General features: G+C 47.1%; 1 protein-coding gene, 1 long non-coding RNA gene and 4 other non-coding genes across 7 annotated transcripts; 2 read left to right on the top strand and 4 right to left on the bottom strand.

Annotated features, from left to right (window-relative positions):
* Window positions 1–504: 504 nt before the first annotated feature.
* On the bottom strand, window positions 505–591 carry Trnar-ucu. Its single transcript is given in 2 exon segments — window positions 505–540; window positions 555–591. It is a non-coding gene; the product is annotated as a tRNA-Arg (tRNA).
* Window positions 592–1,102: 511 nt separating this feature from the next.
* Window positions 1,103–1,184, top strand: Trnal-uag. Its single transcript has one exon. It is a non-coding gene; the product is annotated as a tRNA-Leu (tRNA).
* A 429-nt stretch (window positions 1,185–1,613) lies between these two features.
* On the bottom strand, window positions 1,614–1,685 carry Trnaq-cug. Its single transcript has one exon. It is a non-coding gene; the product is annotated as a tRNA-Gln (tRNA).
* Window positions 1,686–2,166: 481 nt separating this feature from the next.
* Trnak-uuu lies at window positions 2,167–2,239 on the bottom strand. Its single transcript has one exon. It is a non-coding gene; the product is annotated as a tRNA-Lys (tRNA).
* A 346-nt stretch (window positions 2,240–2,585) lies between these two features.
* Aloxe3 (arachidonate lipoxygenase 3) lies at window positions 2,586–24,634 on the top strand. Its single transcript, XM_015504451.2, has 15 exons — window positions 2,586–3,519; window positions 4,097–4,301; window positions 5,314–5,395; window positions 5,927–6,046; window positions 6,319–6,444; window positions 9,258–9,361; window positions 9,891–10,063; window positions 10,828–10,971; window positions 11,055–11,258; window positions 11,353–11,439; window positions 12,015–12,184; window positions 12,768–12,889; window positions 17,428–17,528; window positions 18,076–18,246; window positions 23,211–24,634. The coding sequence occupies exons 1-15, from the start codon at window positions 3,373–3,375 to the stop codon at window positions 23,388–23,390; spliced, it is 2,136 nt and encodes a 711-aa protein (XP_015359937.1). The 5' UTR covers window positions 2,586–3,372; the 3' UTR covers window positions 23,391–24,634.
* Window positions 8,589–11,058, bottom strand: LOC125615027. Of its 2 annotated transcripts, XR_007345594.1 has the most exons (3): window positions 10,631–11,058; window positions 9,941–10,045; window positions 8,589–9,526 (listed from the first exon to the last, which is right to left on the bottom strand). It is a non-coding gene; the product is annotated as an uncharacterized LOC125615027 (long non-coding RNA). The 2 variants fall into 2 exon arrangements; XR_007345593.1 differs by having other exon boundaries at window positions 8,589–10,045.
* Window positions 24,635–25,250: the final 616 nt, after the last annotated feature.

Below are 25,250 nucleotides of genomic sequence, written 5' to 3'. Positions count from 1 at the left end.
TGGGGGAGGGGTAGAGACTCCAGCCGGAGGGCAGCAGAGGGACCCGGGCATCCGGGCGAGGTGTTGGGGAGGGCGGCGGGGCGCGCGGGCTCAGCGCGCGGGTGAAATGTGGTCTATATTAGAGTATCTATATAAATATATATTTCCCTGGTTCCTGTCCCTTTTCCCTGCCCCCAACCCCGCGTCTAGGATTGTACCTTTCTAATCCCAGCCCAGCCCCAGCCCCTTCCCGAGTCCCTAGTGCATGGAATAAAATGGTTATTAAATCCCGGTGTGTCCCGGAGCCGGGGGCCTGCCTTTATATCGGCGTCCACGCCCACTTTCCCTTCCCTTCTGTTTCCCACCCCCAGTCCTACTCTCCAAGGCCCAAGCTCCGGGGTAGACAGGTAAGTAAAGAAGAGAGCAGAGCGGATACTGAGGTTGGAGCTGAGACCAAGACGAAAATGCAGATAGGGGAGGGGGAAAAGGTCGGACACAGAGAAAAGAACAAACTTGAAATAAAACCGACTCTGGTGGGATTCGAACCCACAACCTTTGAATCGCTCTTTCGTCACTAGAAGTCCAATGCGCTATCCATTGCGCCACAGAGCCACCTGGCGGGCGGTAGCGTCTCGTAGCTTACGGGTAGCATGGGGGAAGGGGGCAGAATGACAGTGTTGTTGACAGGAAATTGGGCGGGGCGTGTTAGGAGCCTATGGTTAGGATCTCCGAGGCCAGCCGGGGAGGAGTATATTGCTCAAGCACGTGCGCCAGGTGGGAGTGAGGGCGTACAAGTGTTCCAGAAATAGGGAGGGAAAGCAAACAAACAGGAGCGAGCAAACAAGTGCAGAGCTTCGGCTGCCCGCTTGGAAAGTGCTTCCAGCTCAGGTGCAGTCCAGTCCCACGTAGCCCCACTAAATAAACTTGTTTTGCTATAAATTTCTGAGTCCCTGTCTTTTGGTTTGTTTTGCCATTGTCACGATGCAGTTCAGAGGCTCGACGGTTCCCTGTTCTTGAGTTTTAAATGTGAAAAGGGAAACTAGTCAATTTAACGTTATCATCGCTAGCCCCATTTTCCTTCTGCTCTCTTAGGAGGACAACGAAGACAACAAGCTCCCATGCAGGTAGCGTGGCCGAGCGGTCTAAGGCGCTGGATTTAGGCTCCAGTCTCTTCGGAGGCGTGGGTTCGAATCCCACCGCTGCCAGGCCAGAGTTTTTCCCTTGAGCTTTATTATCGTAAATGAGTGCCAAGAGCACAGCAGGGGTGTATAGTTTTACAGGGACCATCGAGGTGTTTTAACTGCTGACTGTTCTCTTTGGTTTCCGAGGCAGATAGTGGATATACATCCATACCCCAAGCCAAGAGCTGACAGAAACTGTGTAAACCTATATTTCATAGTTGTCTTCATTTTGACATCGTCCCCAAGTATAACTATCTCAAAATTAACACGACTTCCTAAATATCTCAATATCCAGTAATTTATCTTTGGATGTCTGTTATAGCAGCTGCAACTATCCTGTTTGAAGACTTTAGAGAGAAAGGTCTTAAGTAGCTTCTTTCGGGTCACATGAGAATGTCACAAAATCAGCAAATAATACATTGGATGTAGTGGTATCAAACCTAAGAAAAGTTAAGGTTCCACCGAGATTTGAACTCGGATCGCTGGATTCAGAGTCCAGAGTGCTAACCATTACACCATGGAACCCCTCTTTTGGACCCTCCTTCGAAGATTATATACATTACTTAACACCCTATTTTGTCATTTACGGAAACCCGAACAACCGCTCCTGGTTACTGAGCATCTGAAATATTAATAAATATGTACTGTCAATGTCTAACGCTTAAGGCTGTACGAAAAAAGGAAAAAATTATTAGAAATGCATATTAAAATAAGATTCGGGAGATGGGGTTAAGTAAAATATATTATTAAGATATTTCACCCTATTCTTTTTACTCTTTTTGATATGGTTACTAGAAAATTTAAATATATATTTGCGTAGCTTTTGCTACCTTCCCTCGGTCATTCGTTCGACTTTCTTGAAAATAAATCCCTGAACCCACCTAATACCATTTCCTCTTGAAAGAAGGTACTATATTTTCTTTTTATCATGCTTTTGTTCAAAGGAGAACTGTAAATTGTATTCGAAAACAAACCTCACAGATAGTGGGAGGGGAGAAAAAGCAGACGCCCGAACAGGGACTTGAACCCTGGACCCTCAGATTAAAAGTCTGATGCTCTACCGACTGAGCTATCCGGGCTCTTGCTCTAGTTGCTTTCTCTTATCTATAAGAGGTTTCTCATATGAAAGCGCAGGCTTGTAAGAACTGTGTGCTTTTAGGCAAAGGACCCTGATACCCACTTGGAGAAAATGGTTGTGGCGCACCAGCAGCTAATTGAACTTTTTTCACTTTCCTTCTTTAGAACGCTGTTAAAGGCTGAAACTCCGGCTGGAGCTTCGCGGAGTCTGAAACCTTAGATGCCCGGACTGGCCGCGCGGGGCCGCTGCGGGCTACAGCCTTTCCTTCCCAAAAGGTTCCTCTCTGGCCCCTGTGACCTGCATCCTGGAAATCTCGGGCTCTCGGGCTCCCAGGCTCCCGCCCACCGGCGGCAATCTGAGGGCGAACCAGGAGCGAAAAGAATGCCACTTGAGGCTTTTAGATGCTGTGCACTAGGACTCTATTTTATTCTCTCCATCGGCCCTTTTCCAAGGGAGAAACTGAGATCGGGTGTGCCAAAGGCTGGAGATAGAGCTGAGTGTGCGGAGTGGTTGGAGAGCTTTTGCTGACCTCCCCGTGGTGTGCTATGCTGGGATGAGTCTGCGACTCACCTGCAAGTGGTTATAGTCACGTGTGATTTATGACCGTAAGCGGCTCACCTGTGAATACTGAGTGATTCACAGGGGTGATTCACGTGTAGGAATTCGGATCCTCTGTGCTCAGTTCTGTCTGGGAGATAGGAGAAAAGGGTCTTGGAGGAAATTGAGGAGCGGGTATATAAAGGCCCCAGGGATCAGTCTCCTGAGTCCCAGGAGAAGAACAATGTTCCAATGATACAGGCATCATTCCTCCCTAACTTTGTTCCTCCCTCCCCAGTGGACCCAGGCTTCTGATATTCATCTGGGTGAGCCAGCCAGAGGGACCGGCTGTGCAAGCAAACAAATATTAGGGTGCAAGTCTGTGGGCGGGGAAAGGAAGTCCAATCCATCAGCCAGAATCTTCGGTGAGAGAGGAAAGCAGGTGCATCCCAGAGAGAGCTGGGACCTTCCTCAGGCCTACCCTTCCCTAGCCCCTAGCCCTCAGCATCCCACCCTGCGGCGACTGTCGATCACCTCCTCCAGGCCATTTGCTGCTGTGGCCAGCGTTGCCTGGGGCATTCTTCCTTTCCTCCCACCATGGCAGTGTACCGCCTGTGTGTGACCACTGGTCCCTACCTGAAGGCGGGCACACTGGATAACATCTCTGCCACATTGGTGGGCACGTGTGGTGAGAGTCCGAAGCAGAGGCTGGATCGAGTGGGCAGGGACTTCGCCTCTGGATCAGTAAGTACAAAGGAGGAAGAGAAAAACCTCTGAGGGGAAGGGCCCGCAGGCACCCTGAAGGAGGGGAGGGGATGATTATCCCTGCTGGACTCTCCTGTTTTTGCTGAACTCGGGATGCTCGCCTCTTTTCTGGGATGCTTGACCTCTTTTCTGGGATGATAAACCTTACCCAGGCACTACGGTACAGAGGAAAGAGTACAGGCAGAGGCTTCCTGGCTCCTTCCATAATGGACAGTGGTCTCTGGGCAAGTCTCTTTCCCTCTCTGAGCCAGTTTTCCCTTCTCTAGAGCAGATCGCCTGCCGTCATCAGTCTCAAGGTTATTTGCTAGTGGCCTACGTTAGTGTGTCCTACCAACCAAGGTGGCTAGGGAAATCCAGTGCCAACTCTGCTCACACATCCCCTGCTTCTACCTGGATGAGGGGCTGCATTTTTCTCATTCCAAAGGTACTGCGTGGGTCAGCAGCAGCTCAGGTTTATAAATTGGCATAAGCCGAGATGTGGATGCACCTTGTAGAGTGCAAGATTGGCCTTGCCAGTTACCTGCCTTTCACCAGCTTGCTCCCTTGGTCACTCCAGGTACAGAAGTACAAGGTGCGCTGCCCAGCAGAGTTGGGCGAGATCTTGCTGCTGCGCCTTCACAAGGAGCGCTACGCTTTCTTCCGCAAGGACTCCTGGTACTGCAGCCGCATCTGTGTCACTGCCCCAGATGGTACCATTATCCACTTCCCCTGTTATCAGTGGATTGAGGGCTACTGCACCATGGAGCTGCGGCCAGGAACAGGTGGGCCAGCGGGTAGGGCTGTTCTGTACTCCAGAAGGCATCTTTGGGATTAAGGGTGGTGGCTCCCTGTGTGCAGGATGTATGACATAGGGATGGGATTAGGAACTGCACTTCCACGAAGATGTTTTCTGAAAAATGTGCTATTAATACCCTGAAATGCAAAGTCTTTCTGGGCAATATTTACTCCTCTGCAGGCACACACAGACATACACTCTTACACAAACACACACACACAGCTAAGCAATTTGTGTTCCACAGCCTCCATCTGCACTCTTAAATAATTCATCTGGAACCCAGAAGGAACCAGCAAGCTAATTAGATTTCAATAGGTGGAGAAGCCCTGAATGTATAGACTGTAGCTGGAGAGTCTCAGTCCCCCATTTTTAGCTTTTCTAGAGTGAATGAATGAAATCCCTGAGAGGTGGGTTTGAATCCCTTGTTGAATTTGTGGGGTCCATTCAAGGATATTGGGCTTGAGTCCCTCCTGACTCCAGAGCTGGCATCTCCACAGAGGAAACAGCAGGCTGCTCTGTTTGTTGAGATGAGTGTCAGGGATGAGTGATGATATTCCAGGTCAAGGGTAGTTGAATGAACATGGCTTCATAGGCTTCACTATGAAATGCCATCCTTCCGCACAGTGCATCCATTAATCCACAAATATATTTGTTTATTAGTTGTTTCCCAAGTGCCTGTTATATGCATGGTGACTGGGGCCATGCCAGATGCTGTGAATACAAAAAAATGAATAGAATGTGACCTGCCTCCAAAGAGACTACAGTCTAGAGATGATTTTTTTTTTAAAGGAAAAAGTTAGAAAAGTGTTATAATTTGGGGATGTAGTTGACTCAAATCCCTGATGAGTGCATAAAGAACATGGGAGCATTCCCCACATAATGCACATGAAGATGGCTATGAGGTTGGGCTCAGGTGTTAGGGGGTGCAGGCTATGTTTGTAGGAGGAGGTGTTATTTGAAAAGAGACTTATATGAAGAATAATTTTCATTCCCTGCAGCAAAAACTATTTGTCAAGACTCCCTTCCCCTTCTTCTGGATCACAGGAAACAGGAGCTCCAAGCCCGACAAGAATGCTACCGGTGAGGGTGGGCTAATTTGACTTTTCTTCCCATCTGTATTCTGACTTCAGCTTTAATCAGATCATTCCTAACTCTGACATGGGTTTTAACCTCAGGGGCCCAATTCTGATCAGAACCTCATTTAAATCTAACCCCAAGCCAGGCATGGTGGCACGCACTGGTTTATAATCCCAGCAATTACAGAAGCGGAGGCAGGAGGATTGCAAATTTGAGGCCAGCCTGAGCAATTTAGGGAAACACTGTCTCAAAATAAAAAAATAAAAATAAAAAGGACTTGGAATGTAGCCTAGTGGTAGAGCATGTGTTGAGCATGCTTGAGGCCCTGGGTTCAATCCCTAGCATTGGGAAAAAAAAAAAAAAAATCCTATCCAGATCTGAAGCCCAGTGCCTTCATTGAGAAATTTCCAATTCTCTGTTGCTTGCCCCCAAAGTGAGTGGTTTCTGGAGTTTTAATCTGAAGTCATATTTTAAAAGCTAAAGCTTCTGTTTATCCCAAGTTTGATCTGCCACTTCTGGGCTTTCTCTGGGCAGCTGGAAGATCTATGCCCCTGGCTTTCCTCGAATGGTGGATGTCAGCAGCTTTGAGGAGATGGAGTCAGACAAGAAGTTTGCCTTAACCAAAACGACACCTTATGTAGAGCAGGAAGACAGGTGAGGGCCAGGGCTTGGGAAGGAGGTGGAGGGGTGTAAAGTTGGGAGTATGGGGGCCGAGTGGCCTAGAAGGAGGAGTCTATAACAAATACAGTTTATCAGGAGCAGAGGGGGACCAGGGATGGGCCCGAGGGGTCTAGTAGAGAGGGCAAGGGGGGAGCCAGGAGTGAGGGGAGATGTGAGGTTAGGACTGAGTGAGGTAATTAAGGGGAATGGGTTACATGTTCTACTGATTAGTTTCTGTCCTTCCTCCTCCCACCATCTCTTCACAGCCCTGGGAATCGTTACCTGCCTGGCTTCCCCATGAAAATTGACATCCCATCCCTGCTGCACATGGACCCCAATATTCGATACTCAGCCACCAAGACCACCTCGCTGATCTTCAATATCATCCCTGCGTGAGGCCACTGCCCTCTCTGCACTCCTGCTTGCTGTCCCTTCTGCCCCACCTCTTTGATGCACATCTCACATCTTTGACCCAGTACCTCTCCCTGCCCTCCATTTTCATCTCCCACTGATCCCAGGCTCCCTCTACCTGTTCCCCACCTCCCTTTTCCTTATCTCTCAGTCTCCCCACTCTCTGCCACCTCTGCCCCTCTCAGAGCACCTACTCTGACTGTGGACTGAGGGATACTGGTGAGACCATTGAGCAGGATAGAAGCCTAGTAGTCCTTAAGCTCTAAGTAGGTGGAGCCAGACCACCTCCAGCTCAAATCCCAAAACCAACACTTTCTAGTTATGTGTCCTTGATTTCTACTTTAGACTCTAAAGAATCTCCTCACTTGTAAAATGACAATAATGCTGGGTGTGGTGACACACACCTGTAATCTCAGCTACTTGGGATGCTGAAGCTGGAGGATCATTTTTTCAAGGCTGCCTGGGTGACTTACTGAGATTGTGTCTCAAAATGAAGTGAAAAGGGGCTGAGGACAGAGCTCAGGCAGTAGAACGCTTGCCTAGAATGTGCAAGGCCCTGGCTTCCATACCCAGGACCACAGGGGAGAAAAAATTATCCCTACCTCATAGATTTTGAGAAGCCTTAAGTAAGACATCCAGCATATAATAATCTCTCAATAGATTTTCCTTAGTAGTAGTATTCAGAGACAGCCTTTGGAGGGAGGAATTCACAGGGTCACTAAGGAGGCATTCATGCAGTTAATTAGCCATCAAAGGAGTCAGCAGTTTAAGTCAATAGCTGGAACTCTAAGTGTGATATGGCTGGAATCCAGTTAACCCTCTGGGTTCCTGGAGAGGAGAGGGGTCAGCTGAGTCCGGGCAGTTCCTTTTGGGAAAAGAGGTGGGGTTGAAGCAGGCTGGGGAGAGAGATGGGGGAGAATAGGTGGGTCCTGTCAAACCTAGTTTGGGGACAGTAAGCCAACAGCTTTGGCAGGAACAGGAGACTTAGTTGGTCACCTGTGCAGGGGCTGTATGTGGCCTTCCAGAGAAGGCCAGGATAAGGAGCTGGGCCTCCATCTCTTGAACCTCTGTATCCAGGATGATTCTTTACAAAAGCAATAGACGGAAGGGAGTGCAGAGGCGGGGGAGTGGACACTCTGGAGTGTGTGCAATGCTTGAAGTGTGTAGGCAGTGTGTCCTGGCTTGGCCTTCAGGACAAGAACACCTTGAGAGTCCCAGTTAGGACTAGGGACCAGAGGAGCATCTGAGAAGGCAGAAAGAGTCCTTTCGTTGGTTCTCAGATATGCAGGTTTAGGCAGAAAAGGGTCCAGGAATCCACTGGAATCACCATTCTGGGGCTCAGAGAAGGGTCAGAGGGACAAGGGAGCTGATGTTTTGCTCCATCCAGGAGTTTACAGGGAATTGAGCATGGGGTGACTTCAGGGTGTTGTGAAAGAAATTTGTGGCAGGCCCTAAGAAAGGAAAGATATCTCTCTCTCTCTCTCTCTCTCTCTCTCTCTCTCTCTCTCTCTCTCCCTCTCTCTCCCTCTCTCCCTCCCTCCCTCCCTCCCCTTTATTTGCCTCCTTAGCCTCTGCTTTCATGATTACCTTCCTGCCAGTTTTTTTTCATCTTCTGGGTTTTGATTGGCAGGCATTGAGCAAATATTTGTGGGATGAATGAGCAAGTGCTTAGTGAGTCCAGGTGGTCATGAATCCCTCCTTCCCCTCTGCCTTCCCCAGTTGCTCATATTCTTTCGGGCACATCAATGTCCTTATGTGGGCTAACTTATTGACTGCCACAAGCCGACCAGTTCCATGCTCCATTCCCTTTCTTTTGGTTCAGTCCACTTGATGAGTGCTTATTAGAAGCTGGGTATCTTGGGGCATACAGACTGAGTCTTGCCCTAAAAAGCTCACAGTCTAATGGGGGTGAAATATATACCCCACCCCCCTGACACACACTATGTTGATAATGAATGCAGGCGATAGTGGGTGTTTCGTGTAAGACCCAAGGCATATTTTGGGGAAGCTGAGTCAGGCAAGACTTCATAAGGACTTCACATCAGAGATGCACCTAGCAGAACAGATAGATCTCATAGTAGGTAGAGATGTAGGAAATGGCTTTTTAGGAGAGGCCCAGCTTGAATGAAGTTCAGAGGCAGGGGAATTTAATCTCAAGCATTTTCCCCCCTCTGATTGTAAAATAATGTTCACTATAAAAAAATTTAAACAGTATACACATTTACACAAAGTCCTCTCAGCTTGCCAATTCCACTTTTACTAGTCCATTGTAGAATGTTCATCTTTGAGCCAGGTGTGGTAATCCATGCCTATAGTCCCAGATACTCATATGAAGCTGAGGCCAGAAGATCACTTAAGCTCAGGAGCTCAAGGCCTTGGTTGGCCTTGTCTAGTGCACAGAAAAAGCTGGAAAGGTTGATTGAAACTGATTGATGGGAAGCTTCATGGACTACTCAGGCTTGGCACTTGGAGCTTTGTTCTTTAGGCAGAGGGGAGCCAGTGAGGATCTGGGACAAGAAGGAAGGTTAAAAGAAAAGCAGGTCAAAGTACCAGTGAGCATGACTTTTCTGTATCTGGGGCGAGGGCAACACTTTTGCATCCCTGCCAGGGATGTTTGCTTTTGAACCAGGTACCCGCCAGGCTACAGAGCCTCACTGACACCTAGACTTTTTCCCCCAAGCAGATTATTAAGCACGTTCGACTCTGGGAAATGACTCTGTCAGTTCTCTCCAGGCAGGAACACGGTGGCCCCCAACAGACCCCAGGCCTCACTCTCACCTTCCCCATCCTTAAGGTCCTTGGGCATGAAGATACGAGGGCTGCTGGACCGCAAGGGCTCCTGGAAAAAGCTGGATGACATCCACAAAATCTTCTGGTGCCACAAGACCTTCACCTCAGGTGTGCAGAGCTAGGCAGGGGATGCCCACCCTTCAATTTACCTCCCATTCAGACCTCTTCCTCCCCTTCCTGGGACACAGTCCTCTCCCAGTTCTCCCAGGGAGACTGCTGGATTCAAGTGGGAGAAACTCCTGGTTCCACTGATGATATCCTCCAGATTCTCCTCTGAGGAGGACATAAGAATAGGGAAGTGAGAATAGAGGGACACTGTCTTCCCCAAATAGGTTCATGGTCATTTAGGAGTTCTGATCTTGATCAGGGGCACACAGTTCACCTCCTTACTCCTGCTACCAGGTGTTCTGAGCTTTGGGTTCAGAAAGTCTTAGGTTCAAATCCCTGCTCTACCATTCAAGTGGACAAGTCACTCCATCCCTCTGACCCTCTGTATCTAGCATTCAATTGAAGATGTAATTGTACCTACCTCATAGAGTCGCTGGAAGACAAACCTAAGAATGAACAAGGGCTGGGCAGGACCAGGACCTAGGGAAGTAGTTTTGAGACCTACTGGTCCCTTCTCTTGCTCCCCTAGAGTATGTCACAGAGCACTGGTGTGAGGACAACTTCTTCGGGTACCAGTACCTGAATGGCGTCAATCCTGTCATGCTCCATTGCCTTTCCAGCTTGCCCAGCAAGCTGCCAGTCACCAATGACATGGTGGCCCCCTTGCTGGGACCAGGCACCTGCCTGCAAACAGAGTTAGAGGTTGGTGAGGAACTTAGCAGTGGGCCTAATAAGTGGGACATGGGTGGGTTGCCATGATAGACAAAGGGTGTGTGTGGAGGGTAAGGTTGGAATGGCCTAGGCCTGTGAGCCTCAGCTTCTGCACAGCCCTGGACCCTGCAGCTTGTTCAAGCAGAGCAGATATGGACAAGAGCCAGATGGGCTTGGGATGGTTTGAGGACTGTCGGGGAACTCCAAGATCTCTGGTGCTGAGAGAAAGCTGCTTTAGGACAGGTCAATAGCAGGGCCAACAGAGGTAGTTGAAATAATAATGAAGGACTAGGAGCTTCAAGAATGTAGGAGTAACAATGATTCAGTCTCTCTAGGGCAGCCAAGCCCTCAGGAATTGTCCAGAAGGTTAGAGATGTCGTTGGTTAATTTTTTTTGAGTGTTGATTTGCTGTTGTTGGATATACAGAGGTCAGACCTCAGAAGGGAATTACATCTGAGTTGAGAAAGTAGAAGGACCAGGTATGGTGGGGAGGAGGAGAGGATGTTGGCTTGTCCAAGTCGAGAGGCCAGGTGAGAGATTGCTCAAAGACAGACTCACCTCGACCTCATTCCGGACATTCTGGGAAGGGTGCGGTACCCAGTTTATGGCTACCCACTTGGCCATAAGTGCAGGCACCAAGAATTGCTGAGGCTGGAAATGGGGACATCAGCTCCTCCTTGAGGTAGGCAGAGAACGGAGAGGGAAGGTGAGCACTGGTGGGGAGGGTATGCTAAACCTCCGTGCGCCTTCTCCAGAGGGGGAACATCTTCCTAGCGGACTACTGGATCCTGGAGGAGGCCCCAGTCCATTGTCTAAATGGCCGCCAGCAGTATGTGGCAGCCCCGCTCTGTCTGTTGTGGCTCAACCCCCAGGGGGCGCTGCTGCCCTTGGCCATCCAGGTGAGCCTGAGGATGGGGCTTCGGAGGTTGGGGCCCCCTGAGGACAGCCTCGAGTCTCGCCTCCTCCTTACTCTTGAGTGCAGCTCAGCCAGACCCCGGGGCCCAATAGCCCCATCTTTCTGCCCACTGACTCCGACTGGGACTGGCTGCTGGCCAAGACGTGGGTACGCAACTCTGAGTTCTTGGTGCACGAAAACAACACGCACTTTTTGTGCACGCATTTGTTGTGTGAGGCCTTCTCCATGGCTACGCTACGTCAGCTGCCACTCTGCCATCCTATCTACAAGGTCCGTAGCAAAGCGGGGTAGGGCCGAAGGGGGTGGGGCCCGGGCGGCATTCCCCCCCCCATCTTTGGCTCACGTGACCTCTTTCCACTCGCAGCTCCTGCTTCCCCACACTCGCTACACCCTGCAAGTGAACACCATCGCAAGGGCCACACTGCTCAACCCTGAAGGCCTGGTGGACAAGGTGCAGCCTCCCTGCCGCAGCTCTGAGGCCCCACCCTTGAGTATGCTTTGTCCCGCCCACAAGCTTTGTTCAGCCCCGAACCATTCCGCAACCCGGCTGGCTGCTTTCCACAAGCCCCGCCCCTCTGCGCCAGTCTCCAACTTGCCGGATTTATAAACCGTCCGCATTTGCCAATTCTCCCACGAAATCTCAAAGTGGAATAAACAGCAGTGGGGATCTGGGGGGGTCCCCACTAAGACTCCACCCCCACCCCAAGCCACGGTTCTCTAGGCAATACACCTCCAGCTCCAGCACTACCCTCATCTGACCTCACCCAGTCAAGCTCCTACCTCCCCGGCTATTAGGTCATATTTTTAGTTATCAAATATCTCAGGATCTTCCCTCTGTGCGTAGCGGGGCTACAACCTGGGCAGCTTGTGTCAGGGAGGCCCATCTGGATGCCTGATCTATGGTCGTGGAGGGTTTGGCTAACCTCAGAAGCCCCTCCCTGGGTCAAGTCGCTAGCCCCATCTCTTATCCAGGCCCTGGGGTGGGGTTTGGGCAAGCCTGAGAGCCAAACTGTTCTGTGTCTGCAGGTCACGTCCATCGGGAGGCGCGGTCTCCTCTACCTCATGAGCACGGGTCTGGCCCATTTCACTTACACCAATTTCTGCCTTCCTGATAGTCTGCGGGCCCGTGGCGTCCTGACTATCCCCAATTACTATTACCGAGACGATGGCCTGAAGATCTGGGCGGCCATTGAGAGGTGCGGTCCCAACCCATCAGCCCCTCCAGACTTAGCTCCTCGTGTCTGGGCAGTGTGGGGCCCCTGTGTATTCCTTCCAGTTGAGACCCTTGGGGCTGGGGATTCCAGATATTTTCAGACTCCAGACTAGGGAAGAATTGGAATTGGGGTGCCTTGTGAAATGGCCGCTAGAAAGGTATTGAGTGTAGTGAATGCAGTGGATGAAGGGAAAGGAAAGGGGGTGTCCAGAGGAGTCAGAGGTCAAGACTTTGTCCAACAGCTCAGGAGAGCTGTGACCTCCCAACAGGCAGGCTCCCTCCCGAATGGTGAATGAGGAGGAGGATGCAACCTGAGGCTGTTGGTGCATTCTCCCCCAGGACCCTGTGCAGAAAGGAGGACCAAAGTTTCTGTGACTCAGGACAGGAATGATACTTCAGGGAGTACTGGGCCCTCAGGTCCCCACTGAGCTCCCCCAAACACTGGGGGACTCTCAATGGACTCTGACAGCCTGCCTCTCCGCAACCTAAGCAGCAGTGGACCTTGGTGTTCTGGCTAGGCTTGGGCTCAAGGTCACTTCAGGGGCATCAGCATCTCTTTCCTGCAGCTTTGTCTCAGAAATCGTGGGCTATTATTATCCCAGTGATGCGTCGGTGCAGCAGGACTCCGAGCTGCAGGCCTGGGTCGGTGAGATTTTTGCTCAGGCGTTCCTGAACCGGGAGAGCTCAGGTATTCCTTGTCGGTTCCCATCCCCACCCCAAACCCCTACAGGTTCTTGATGATCCAGTTCTCCCTCTGGCTTCCCGCCTTCCATTAACAAATTCTTATTTATTACTGTCTCACTTAGCAGATGAGAAAATAGGTTCAGAGAAGCTTACAGAGGCAGAATTCTGATCCTTCCACCTTTATACAAACTCATCCATTCACTTTCACTTACTGAACTCTGAACATTGTCAATGTGCAGCATGCAGTGGTAGGAGCCATCTCTGACTTAAAAGGATTCTCGAACCTTCTCTCATGTCTTCTCATGCCTGTCCTGACAGGTGTTCCTGCCAACCACCAATGTCTCATCATTTCCTGTGGCCACAAACTTCTTCATGGTGTGGGTTGGTCTTGTTGTTGCCTGACTCCTGACTGACATTTGTCACCTAACCTTAGCTGTCCCCTGTCTTCTGGCACTGCCTGAAAGGACTCAACCACCAACACCAGTGGTGCCTCTCAACCTCCTTTCCTTAAACTCAATGCCAAGCAGATGCCCCCACACCACCCTAATTTCTTTAATCTTCCATTAGCTCCAGGGAGGTTATGGCCTCCTGACACTCCTACTTCTTTCTGAAATCCAGCAGTCTCCCCATCCCAGAATTTGGCTTGCCCTGGCTCTCTGACTTCTCTTTCTACCCCTCTGCGATGGAATGAGCTCTTCTCCTATTTCTCCTCTGTGACTGATTTTCAGAAATCCTATATTCCCCCTCTCTGAAGGACTTTTCTTTTTGGCATCCCACTGTCACCCTTTATAGAGGAACTTCTTACCTTGCTTGGGTTAAAATGGTTCCAATGTCCATCCTTCAATTTTCTCAGCCCAGCCTGAGACTTCTCTCAGCAGGGTTATAGCTTTCAGCTGGCTTACTGCTTCTGGTGGCCACACAGTAGAGTTCCTGTCTTTGGAGACCCAGGGAGGAGAGGTGGTCTCAGATCACCTTCATATGGAGAGAATAGCTGTTGCAGTTCTATCTGGGATGGGATGAGGCTTGGAGCTTCTTTTTTTCTTTGTGGTACTGGAGATTGAACTCAGGGTCTCACACCTGCTAGGCAAGTGCTCTAACACTGAGCTACATCCCCAGCCCCTGCTTTTTTTTTTTTTTAACAATAACAACAAAATTTTTTTCAAACATATAGCAATGTATAGTATAATCAGCATCCATTTGCCCATTTGCCAGATTCAACAACACTATTTCTTATTAATCTGATGCTTTTGTTTATTGATGGAACTTTTGCAAGAAAATTATAGTCATCCTATTTCACCCTAGTTAATATGTCTCTTAAAATATAACATTTTTCTACAAAACCACAAGACTGTCTTAATTTCTCTTTTTTGCCCTCCTGGAGATTGAACGCAGGGCCTCATGCATAGTAAGCACCTAGGTAAGCACTGAGCTACACCCCCCAGTCCTACACTTATAAAACTGACAATAACTTCCAACATTGCCCCACATCTAGTCCACATTCAAGTTTCTCTGCCTGTCCAGTTTTCCCCCAGTTGATTCCATTGATTCAGGAATCAATCGAGGATCACATGGCACACATTTTGTTAGTTTTGCCTCTAAAGTTGTTTTTAACTCAGAAGGGCACCACTTCCCCCTCTGCTTTTTTTTTTTTTTTTTTTTAAGAGAGAGAATTTTTTTAATATTTATTTTTCAGTGGATAAAAATCTTTATTTTTATTTTATGTGGTGCTGAGGATCGAACCCAGTGCCCTGCGCATGCCAGGCAAGCGTGTTACCACTTGAGCCACATCCCCAGCCCACCCCTCTGCTTTTTAAAATCATATGACATGGCCTCAGGGAAGAGCCCAGACTAGTTGTTCTGCACAATGTCTCACCTTCCAAATTTCTCTCATGGTTTTCTCTTGATGTCACTTATCTTGTTCCTTTGTTTCCTGTGTTTTTTTGTAAACTGGAAGAAATACATAAAGGTTGTACATTTTTTGGCAAGAATATTTCTCAGGTGATGCTGTGTCCTCTGCATTGCATCATCCTGGGAGGTGTTTGATGTCAGATTGTCTCAGTGGTAGTGATGCCAACAGTGATTTCTAGGTTAAGGTGGTGACAGCCACATGTTACTTGGATTTTTTAAAAGGTGACCTTTCCTGGTGTTCTGCCAACCTAATGTTGATAGGAGTCATCCTGATCTGCTTCTCCACCCTACCTTTTGTTTGATTTTTGTTTTTCCTGTTTAAAAACTAGTCCAAGTGGGCACGGTGGTGCACACCTATAACTCCAGTGGCTCAGGAGGCCGAGGCAGGAGGATTGCAATTTGGGGGCCAGCCTGAGCAACTTAGCAAGGCCCTAAGCAACTTAGTGAGACCCTGTTTCAAAATAAAAAATAAAAAGGACTGGGAATGTGGCTCAGTGGTTAAGCACCCCCTGGATTCAATCCCTGGTAGCAAAAAAAAAAAAAAAAAAAGTTTGCAGGCAGAGGTATAGAGGTATAGTAATGCAGATACCCTGAGGCTAGAGCCTGTTGGTGTTTTTGAGGGCTATCAGGAACACCTGTGTGGCTGGAGTGGAGTTAGAAGAAGAAAAGTTGAGAAGGAAAAGAGAAGGAATGGGAGCCAGATCAACTAGGGCCATGATAAGGTGAGTGAGAGGTTAAAAGGTTCTAGTGAAAGGCAACATCATCTGATTTATGATTTCTTTTTCTTTTTTGTGGTACTGAGGATGGAATCTAGGGCCCTGAGCATGCTATGCAAGTGCTCTACAACCAAGTTACACCACCAATCTCTGATTTATGATCACTTTGGCTGTCATGTAAAAAACTGGCTGGACAAGGTGAAACTAGTGGGATTCATCCAGGAGAGAGATGATGGCGATTGGGTAGTGGTGGAGATTGAAGAGAGATGAGATTCTGAAAATCTTTGCCAATATGTATGGTATGAGATAAAAACAGGAGCAAATGCACATGTTTTGACCTTGTCAACTGGATAAAGAATGTAGTTGTCTCTTCCAAGGGGGATTGGTTCCAGAATCTCCACAGAGACAAGATCCTCAGATGCTCCAGTCCCTCATATGAAATGGTATAGTATTTGCATAGAACCTACACACATCCTCATGCATACTTTAAATCATCTCTGGATTACTTTTAATACCTAATGTAGTGTAAATGCTATGTAAATGGTTGTCATACTATGTCTTAGGGAATAGTGAAAAGAAAAAAAAAAGTTTGTTGTTTTTTTCCCCCCCCAGATATTTTTGGTCTAAGTTTGGTTGAACCCACAGTTGTAAAAACCCCCTGTGCCGAAAGGGAACCACTGAGGGAGGGCTAGGATGGAGAGTTGGGGGAGTCAAGCATTTGGTTTTGCATGGTTAGGTTGGAGGTGCCATGGAGATGGGGGGACATTAGGGAAGCAGCTGCAGGTTTATGCCCACTGCTAAGTCAAGTTCAGGAGCCAGGAATGTGAATCTGGGAGTTGTCAGTGAGTGGGAGCTGGGCAAATCCACAGACTGGGGTGAGGTTAGTATGGTACAGGGAGGAGGACAGAGGGCTGAGCTCTTCTCCCTCCAACTCTGATAGGGCTTCCATCTTTGCTAATCCCCCACACACAATTTTTTTGGTACTAGGAATTGAACCCAGAGATACTTTACCACTGAGCTACATCCCCAGCCCTTTTTATTTTATATTTTGAGACAGGGTCTCACTAAGTTGCTCAGGGCCTTGCTAAGTTGCTAAGGCTGGCCTTGAACTTGCAATCCTCCTGCCTCAGACTCCTGAGTCATGCAATTACAGGCGTGCAGACTGCACCTACTCATCTTTGCCAATTCTTTTCAAATTGTATTTATTTACTCATTTTTGAGATGGTGTCTTGCTATGCTGCCCTGGATGACCTTGTATTCCTGGGCTCAAGCAATCCTACCTCAGCCTCTTGAGTAGCTGGGACTACAGGCATGCACTGTTGTGCCCAGCTTCTGTCATCCCTCAACTTTGGGAGACCCCCTTCTCTTCCTCCAGGAAGGTCTTTCCTAACCACTGTTGCCCCAGTGCCTATTTCCATCCTAGCTGTCTTCTCCTTCAAGAGTCAAATCCTGGCCTTAGATATTTCTTTCTTCTTTCATCACTCTGTGCTTTTAAATAACACTTGGTGGTCATCTGTTTCTGCTACCAAGCAGAAGATGATCTATTATGGGGTGCTTGGACAGATCTTGGTAAATTGAGTAAATTAAGTCATTAAGTGCTAATATGGGCTGCAGAGTTTTAGAGGTCAGAAAGAGGCAGCTTGGTGCTGGGCTTGAACCTGGCTTCATCATGAACCCTGTCAATCAAACATCTTCTTTTCCCATCTCAGCACCCAGCTCCTATCTAGACCCCCTTCAGAAACCACAGACCTTGGTGATGGCCATCCCTAACTCATCCCATCCAAAATCTTAGTCTAAAGACAGGTGTGGTCCATGTCCAAGTCCTTACTCTCCATTTGCAATGGGCTCCTGCCCTCAACTGCCCCTAGGAATTCAGTCCCTCCCATTCCCACCCTCTTCCTTTCCTCTCCACACCCAGGCTTCCCAAGCTGCCTGTGTACACCAGGAGAGTTGGTGAAGTACCTTACTGCAATCATCTTCAACTGTTCCGCCCAGCACGCTGCTGTCAATAGTGGGCAGGTAAGGTTGCAGAGAGCAAGCTTCATAAAAGGTGTGTTAGGCTTGGCAATGGATTTGGTGCCAATGTTCAGGTTGAAAGCATGGGCAGATCAGGTTTGGGTGATTTTATGATCAGGGTTGGGGCTGGAATGGCAACTGGGCCAGTGATGGGTGATGGCTGGGTGGAGCTAGGTCCAGGGTTACAGTGGAGACTCAAGTTAGAGTTATGTTGGGAGTAGAGTTTGTGGGCTCCTATCTTGGTCAGGACTGGACCAGGTGGAGAATCAGGTTGGCTCTGTGGCATGACAGCCCAAGGCCCTTTTCTAGGATTACCTACTCTCTAGGTCCTCCTCCCTCCCTGGTGACTCACCCCACCCAGTCCTGGAACATTGGGTAGGGAATGATAAGTGGTGAGCTGGGCTCCTGTCCCACTCCTGGGATTTTCCACAATCCCCTAATTTCCCAACAGCAAGACCTGGGATGGTGGAGGTGGGATTGGCAATGATGAAGAGGAAGCTAGTCCTCATCTTCTGGCCAGCTGATCCAACTGGGGTGGGTGTCTCCACAGCATGACTTTGGGGCCTGGATGCCCAATGCTCCCTCATCCATGAGGCAGCCCCCACCTCAGACCAAAGGGACCACCACCCTGGAAAGTTACCTGGATACCCTCCCAGAAGTGAACATCACCTGTAATAACCTTCTCCTCTTCTGGTTGGTCAGCCAAGAGCCCAAGGACCAGGTGTGTATATAGTAGTGTGGATAAGGAGTGGGTCTTGCAGGGCCTGGGCTGTGGAGAAGGTGGGCAGTGATTGATTCCCCCAAAGACACACATTAAATCAAATACCAGTTTAGTGGCTGTGTTACAACTTCCATCTAATTCAGAAGTTTACCAATCCATCCATCCATCATCTATCCATCCATCCATCCATCTATCCATCCAATCTTTCCCTCACCCATCTGTTACTCATACATTCTCCCAAATATTAAACAAAAATGTTTGGGTACCTCCCATGTGTCAGCACAGCATTGAGTGCCAGGCATTTAAAATTGAGTGAGTACTTTCCTGCCTTTTAGAAACCTGTGGTCTAGTTGAGGAGACATGGGTAAATGAAGAAGGGCTGTAGGAAGTATACACATGTTAACTCCTCCATTTAACATGTACTTCCTGAGCAGTGTGCCAGATACTGGTGGGCAACCACAGGTACCTTGTTCATGAGCTTTAGGGTTTAGGGACAAAGTAAAGATAGGGCCCTGTGGAAGCTAACGGGGTCTAGGAGAACCTGAGAAAGTTTCTTGGAGGAAGTGACATCGAAGCTGAAACCTATGGGACAGATAGACAAAGGAGGGGCAGGGTTGGTTTCTAGTCAGAGGGAAGGATACATGCAAGGAGTGGAGGGGAGATTCCACTGATGTGTTTGTAGGATCATTATGGTTTAGTGCAGCAAGATGGCAGGTGGAGAGGAAGGTGGGTCTTTGCAGAATATTCGTTCAGAGGAAAATGGACAATAAGGGGGTCACTCAAAGGCTTTAAACCAGATATGACATGACTCAATTTGCTTTAGCAATGGGTGCTTCTGTGGCCATGTGAATGGGTGACAGGGACAATTGTAGACTCAGGAGACAGAGAGGAGGCAGTTAAGTATCAGAGGCCAGATGAGTAGCCCTTTAATCACCCACTGCTGTCATTGCTATTCCCACATTATTTTATCAGTCATGACTCTGCCTTCCAAGTCTTGCTCACAAGTTCTTCTCTGACACGTGAACATCTTCTTTTTCTCATGCTTAACTCCATTCGGTGGTAGAAAGATTGCAAATATTTTATCTCCCTAGAAAGTTTTGGTTTTGTTTTTGGAGACAGAATCTTGCTTTGTTCAAGGCTGACCTTGAACCCTCTTGCCTCAGCTTCCCAAGTAGCTAGAGCAGGCAGGTGCCACAACCCCTAACTAAGAACAATTGTTTTTTCAGTGCCAGGGATGGAACCCAGGGCCTCAAGCATACTAGGCAAGCACTCTACCACTGAGTTACACCCCAGCCCTTCCTAGCAAGTTTTAACCAACCATCTTCTATCCTAGGAATGGCAGGATCTTGTCCCTGAATCTTGCCTTTTTCTGTTCCCAGAAGAATGAGTAGGCAGGAGGATGAGGGTGGAGGGTTCCTTCCTCATAAGCCAGTGAGAAGTTTAACTTGGAAACTTATAAGGACAGTAATAGCAGCTGTCACTTACTGAGGATCCATCATTTAGTCATTATATCAGATACTTTGCACACACTGTCTTAAAATACAAAATAAATCGTAGCTATATTTAAAGTGTTTAGTGTAGTGCTGGCATATAAATGTTCAATAGATGGTAGTTCATTTATGGGGGAAAAACTGAGGTTCAGAGAGATTAAGAAATTTGCTCCAAATCACTTAACTAGGAAGCAGACTTTGAATACAGCCTGTTGTATTTTTGTGTTCAGTTCATCTGGTGACTATGATACACTTTTAGAAGTTACATATCAGTCTGGTAAATAAGACATAAAATTGGTTCTTTGAAAAGATCAATAATATAAAGAAGCTATAGAACTTAAATACACAACATTAGGAATGGGGAAGGGAATGCAGAGTCTTGTTGTTTTTTAGGGTACCAGGGATTGAACTCAGGGGCATTCGACCACTGAGCCACATCCCCAGCCCTATTTTGTATTTTATTTATAGACAGAGTCTCACTGAGTTGCTTGGCACCTCATTTTTGCTGAGGCTGGCTTTGAACTCGAGATCCTCTTATCTCACCATCCTGAGCTGTTGGGATTACAGACATGTGCCACCACATCTGGCCAGAGGTTTTCAAACTATAAGAAAGTACTGATTACAAATTACATTGCTACATTTCATAGAGTTGAACCAACCTTTCCTTCTTAGAATAAACTAGACTCCATCACGGCACATTATTGTTTTACTATATACACTATTGGCCTTCATTGGCTGGTATACTTGCTTACAGTTTTATACAAGCAAACTTGGAAATCTAGATGAAAGAAATGATTTTTCTAGGAGAATGTAAGCAATTGAAACTTTGGAAGAGATGAAAACCAGATATAAGTGTAAGTTTTAAGTGTAAGTTTGTAAAAGAGGCTGGGATTGTGGCTCAGTGGTAGAGCTCTTGTCTAGCATGTACGAGGCCCTGGGGTTCGATCCTCAGCACCACATAAAAATAAATAAACAAAATAAAGGTATTGTGTCCAACTACTTCTAAAAAAATAAATATTAAAAAAAAGTTTGTAAAAGATCTTATCTCTTGGAACAAGTTCTTCCTAAGTCATTCAAACTGCTTGAAAGCATAGAAAAAGGTGGAAGCCTCCTGAATAATTTCACTGAATTATAGAACTCTGACTCCAAGATGGGCAAAGTAATAATATTTTTTTAAATATATATTTTTTAGCTCTGCATTGAAACAACACCTTTATTTTATTTATTTATTTTTTAATGTGGTGCTGAGGATTGAACCCAGTGCCTCATACGTGCTACCACTGAGCTACAAAGCCATCCCCCAAAGACAGCAATCTTTTTTAAAAATATCTTTATTTGTATTTGTTTTATTTTTATGTGGTGCTGAGGATCAAACCCAGGGCCTCATGCATGTGAGGCAAATGCTCTACCATTGAGCCACAACCCAGCCCAAGACAGCAATCTTTGAGAAGAGAGGAGGGTCTCATTAGAGGGCTCCAGTCTCAGATTGTTTCTTACCACCTATGTGACCTCAAATATATAATTTGTCTTCCCTAAGCCTCAATTTCCTTATCTGTCAAGTGGGCATGGTAAGAGTACCTGTCTTAAGATTGATGTACCCTTGTAATGGTGCATGTAAAGTGCTTTACATGTTAGCTGTTATTAAGAAAATGAAATTATAAACTCCTTCCACTCAGCTACCACAATCTGAAAAACATATCAGCCAGTGAAGACCATAATGTCTAGTAGAACAATAATGTGCCATGACAAAGTCTCCTTTATTCTAGGAATGAAAGGTTGGTTCAACCTTACGAAATGTAGCAATGTAATTTGTTACATTAACAAAGAAGCATACCATATAATCATTTCAATATATGATGAAAAAAGCATTTGATCAATGTGAAAAACATTTTAATAAAAACTCAGTGTCAAATGAAACCCCTTGAAGGTTTTTTTTGTTTTTTTTAATTGATTTTATTTTTTAAAATATGTGACAGCAGAATGCATTACAATTCTTATTCACATATAAAGCACAATTTTTCATATCTTTGTATATAAAGTATGTTCACGCCAATTCATGTCTTTATACATGTACTTTTTTTTGAAGGGTTTTTTAAAAAAATTGTTTTTAGTTGTAGGTGGACATCATACCTTTATTTTATTTGTTAATTTTTTATGTGATGCTGTGGATTGAACCCAGTGCCTCAGGTATGCTAGGCAAATGCTCTACCTCCCCCTGAAGGAGTTTTGATAAAAATATGTTTAAGAAAATGGTGGGGGCTGGGGTTGTGGCTCAGAGGTAGAGCACTTGCCTGGCATGTGTGAGGCACTAGGTTTGATCCTCTGAACCACATAAAAATAAAATAAAGATATTAAAAAAAAAAAGAAAATGGTGGGACTGGGGATGTAGCTCAGTGATACAGCACTTGCCCAGCATGTGTGAGGCCCTGGATTTGATCCTCAGTGAGGGGAGGAGGGAGGGAGAGACGGGGAGGGAAAACTTATGATGAAATAATAGAGGTCTCCTCATTAGAATCTGGGATGAGAAAATAATGCCCACTATTACTGCTATTATTTAACACTGATCTGAAGAGCTTCATCAGAGCAATAAAAACAAGAAAAATAATTTTTAAAACATGAGTAGTACTGACAGCCAGTTTGTATGAAGGTTATATCAGGCGGGATGAGTGTGCTTGTTAGGAGGCTGGGCCTGGGCATTATGCTGGTGCACTATTTTTTGTATGAAGTGACGTGGAGGGAGGGACAGTTCTGCACACAGGTGGCATTGACACTAAAGGTCATTGTTCATTGTAATATATTTTTTCTTTGCTCTTTTTGGGGGCTAGGGATCAAATTCAGAACCTCATTCACATGGGGCAAGCATCTACCTCTGAGCTAACACCCCAGCCCTCCTGGTGACATTTCTTGATAGTGGTTAGCCATGTCATAAAGTGTGACAGTGTCATGGTGATTGTGTTGGCAAAATTTCCATTATGTCAGTTCATTGTGAGGATGCCTCACAATCAGGATTCTGGTTGTTCTCAGGGGCTGTATTCTTGGATCTATTTGATGAAGTATGTCTATGCTTATCTCAGTTGCATGATGAACATGATTGTGCTCTTCTACTTCAAAGAACAGCTCAGGGCACTGGAAAGAAACTTTAAAGAATATCTAGTTCAATTCAACCACTTTGAGATGCAGGAATTAAGTCTCAAAGAATCAAAGTCACACACAAAAGGTCAGCAGAGGGAACACTGAATTTAAGTTGGCTGGCTCCCAAATCTGTCTCTTATACCCTGTGGGCTCTGGGTGTTGGAAGGCTGTATGAAGTCAGGCTGTATGGAGTGATGATTTGAGGTGGTGGTTTGAAGGGTTTGTTCGCAATGGCCATCATGGGGTCGTGCCTGTGACCTCGAGGGTTGCCACATGTGATCCTTCTTTATCCTCCATGCTATCTGAACATCATTCTGACCTGTCTTCTGTATTTTTTCCCAGAGACCTCTGGGCACCTACCCGGATGAACACTTCACTGAGGAGGTCCCACGCCAGAGCATTGCCACCTTCCAGAACCGCCTGGCTCAGATCTCAAAAGATATCAGGGAGCGGAACCAAAGCCTGCCCCTGCCCTATGCTTACCTGGACCCTCCTCTCATTGAGAACAGTGTCTCCATCTAACCCCTTCCTCAGACCACCCCAGAAGAAAGGAAGATCAAAGCTTGAGGAAGTCAAGTTTCTCAGGGTCTTCCAGACCCTTCCATCCTCCCTGTTCTCAGCCTGAACCTTCTTTTCTACAAATGGGGACCTTTTCAGCCAAGATGGCTCTAGAATCATATGAATGGGCCATGAATTGTGAGGGATCTGGATAACAGTGTGTGTGTGTGGGGGGGAAGCCGCTGACTAAAGCCAAATGCACAATAGACTTCTAGAAAAGGAAGGAACTCTTGTGCCCCTTGCCCTACTTTGGGCACTTTCTGTTCCAGTCTCTTGTGGGAATCTACCTCCTCCCGTTGGGATGCCCAGCTTGGGTTCCCAATCTCTCCTTCCCAGTCCTCCCTATGCCCATCCTCTTTCTCATACTGTGGCTGTTCGATTCCCCTTGTCTCCATCGCTAGGACCAACCAACCCAGCTTCCCTCTCTGGAAGAGTCTGGAAACTAGACACAGATGGGATGTGTGCCTGGATCTGTCCTGTGGTCCCCTCCTAGTACCTTTAAGGAGAGAGGAAGAATAGGAGCCCAACTCACCTGGAGTGACTGCAGTTCTAGGGGACAGGCCCCTGGGTGTGTATGTGGTTTCACTCTCTTTCATCCTACTTCAATCTAATCCATTTTTTTTTTGTCTTTGAGCCTATTAAGTTCAATAAAAGCTAACATATTTGGCTCTCATTTCATTTTTGGGGTGTGTGTGTGTGTGTGTGTGTGTGTGTATTAGGTGATGGTAGAGCAGCTGCAAATCCATGGGTTATCTTGGAGACAAGAACTGCCCCCACCCGCCAGCTCAGTTAACCAGCCAACTGAGCCCTGTATTTCTGCCTTCACTTCTTAGAACAATATCTGGGCTTAAGATACTGGTAGGAAAAAAAAAATGGGCATTTTGCAAAGACTCAAAATCGAGCTTCTAGGTGTGGTACTTGTTGGTGTTACCACTGAAATCCAGTTCTACTCCTGGACACATGGAAGACTCACCCCTGGTCCTCTTGTGGATGGGTGGAGTCCCGAGATGAGTTTTGGCTGAATTATGTGCAGAAGTGTAGTTATCTTCAGGTTGGAGTAGAGGTCCTCCGGAGCTCTCTCTGCCTCTCCATTCTGGAAGCACATGTTGATATGGCACTTGCAGCAGTTCATGTGTCCAAAGGACTAGAGCAGAGGCCCTGCTGAGTGAGCTGGACATGGAACTGAATGATAAATAAATGTTTGTTGGGTGAAGCCATTGAAATCTTGGAATTGTTTGTTATTGCAGCATAACATAGCCTCTCCTGACCAAAATGACCAAGGTCTGGAGAGTCTGATTTTCCTCCCTTCTAGTCACTCATCTCTTAAAAACAGAGATTTGTACAACCCTCAATCAGCCATCCACATCTCTCCACAAGTGCCCAACACCTTTCTTGTCTCCTGCTTCCCTAGACCTCATACCCAGTCCACCTGAGTCAGACTCTGTGCCTGACCAATCTCAAGTCACGGCCTCTCTCTGGCCAGAGTCACAGTGTCTTTGAACAATGACAAGGGTGATGGTTCTTCCATCCCTATGGTGCTGGCAGTAGAGGAATCAGCTTTAGGATCAAAAATAATAGGTGTACAGGTGATTCCCAATCCTCAGCCTCACATGGACAAAGCTTTTGCCTGGGATGCCATCATTTAAGGAACCCAAAATTGTTCTCTTAATGACCACAGCTCCACAAAAAGCTCTGGATCTTTGCTTTTTAACTCATTTGTCACTCCAGAGCCCCTGCTATGCTGAAATTTTGGAGCAGCTGTTGTCCCAGAGATTCAGGAAAACACACTGTCCATCATTTCCCCATCCCCTTCTAACCCCACAC

The sequence above is a fragment of the Marmota marmota genome, unplaced genomic scaffold, assembly GCF_001458135.2.
Source record: "Marmota marmota marmota unplaced genomic scaffold, marMar, whole genome shotgun sequence".
Classification (NCBI taxonomy): Eukaryota; Metazoa; Chordata; class Mammalia; order Rodentia; family Sciuridae; genus Marmota; species Marmota marmota.
This window is presented reverse-complemented; position numbering and strand designations above follow the sequence as displayed.

Excerpts from the sequence above, each read along its gene's own strand:
- Aloxe3 (XM_015504451.2), top strand. The coding sequence starts at position 3,373 with ATGGCAGTGTACCGCCTGTGTGTGACCACTGGTCCCTACCTGAAGGCG. Across the intron at positions 3,520-4,096 it reads GGGACTTCGCCTCTGGATCA|GTACAGAAGTACAAGGTGCG; the intron begins GTAAGTACAAAG and ends TGGTCACTCCAG. Across the intron at positions 6,047-6,318 it reads TATGTAGAGCAGGAAGACAG|CCCTGGGAATCGTTACCTGC; the intron begins GTGAGGGCCAGG and ends ATCTCTTCACAG.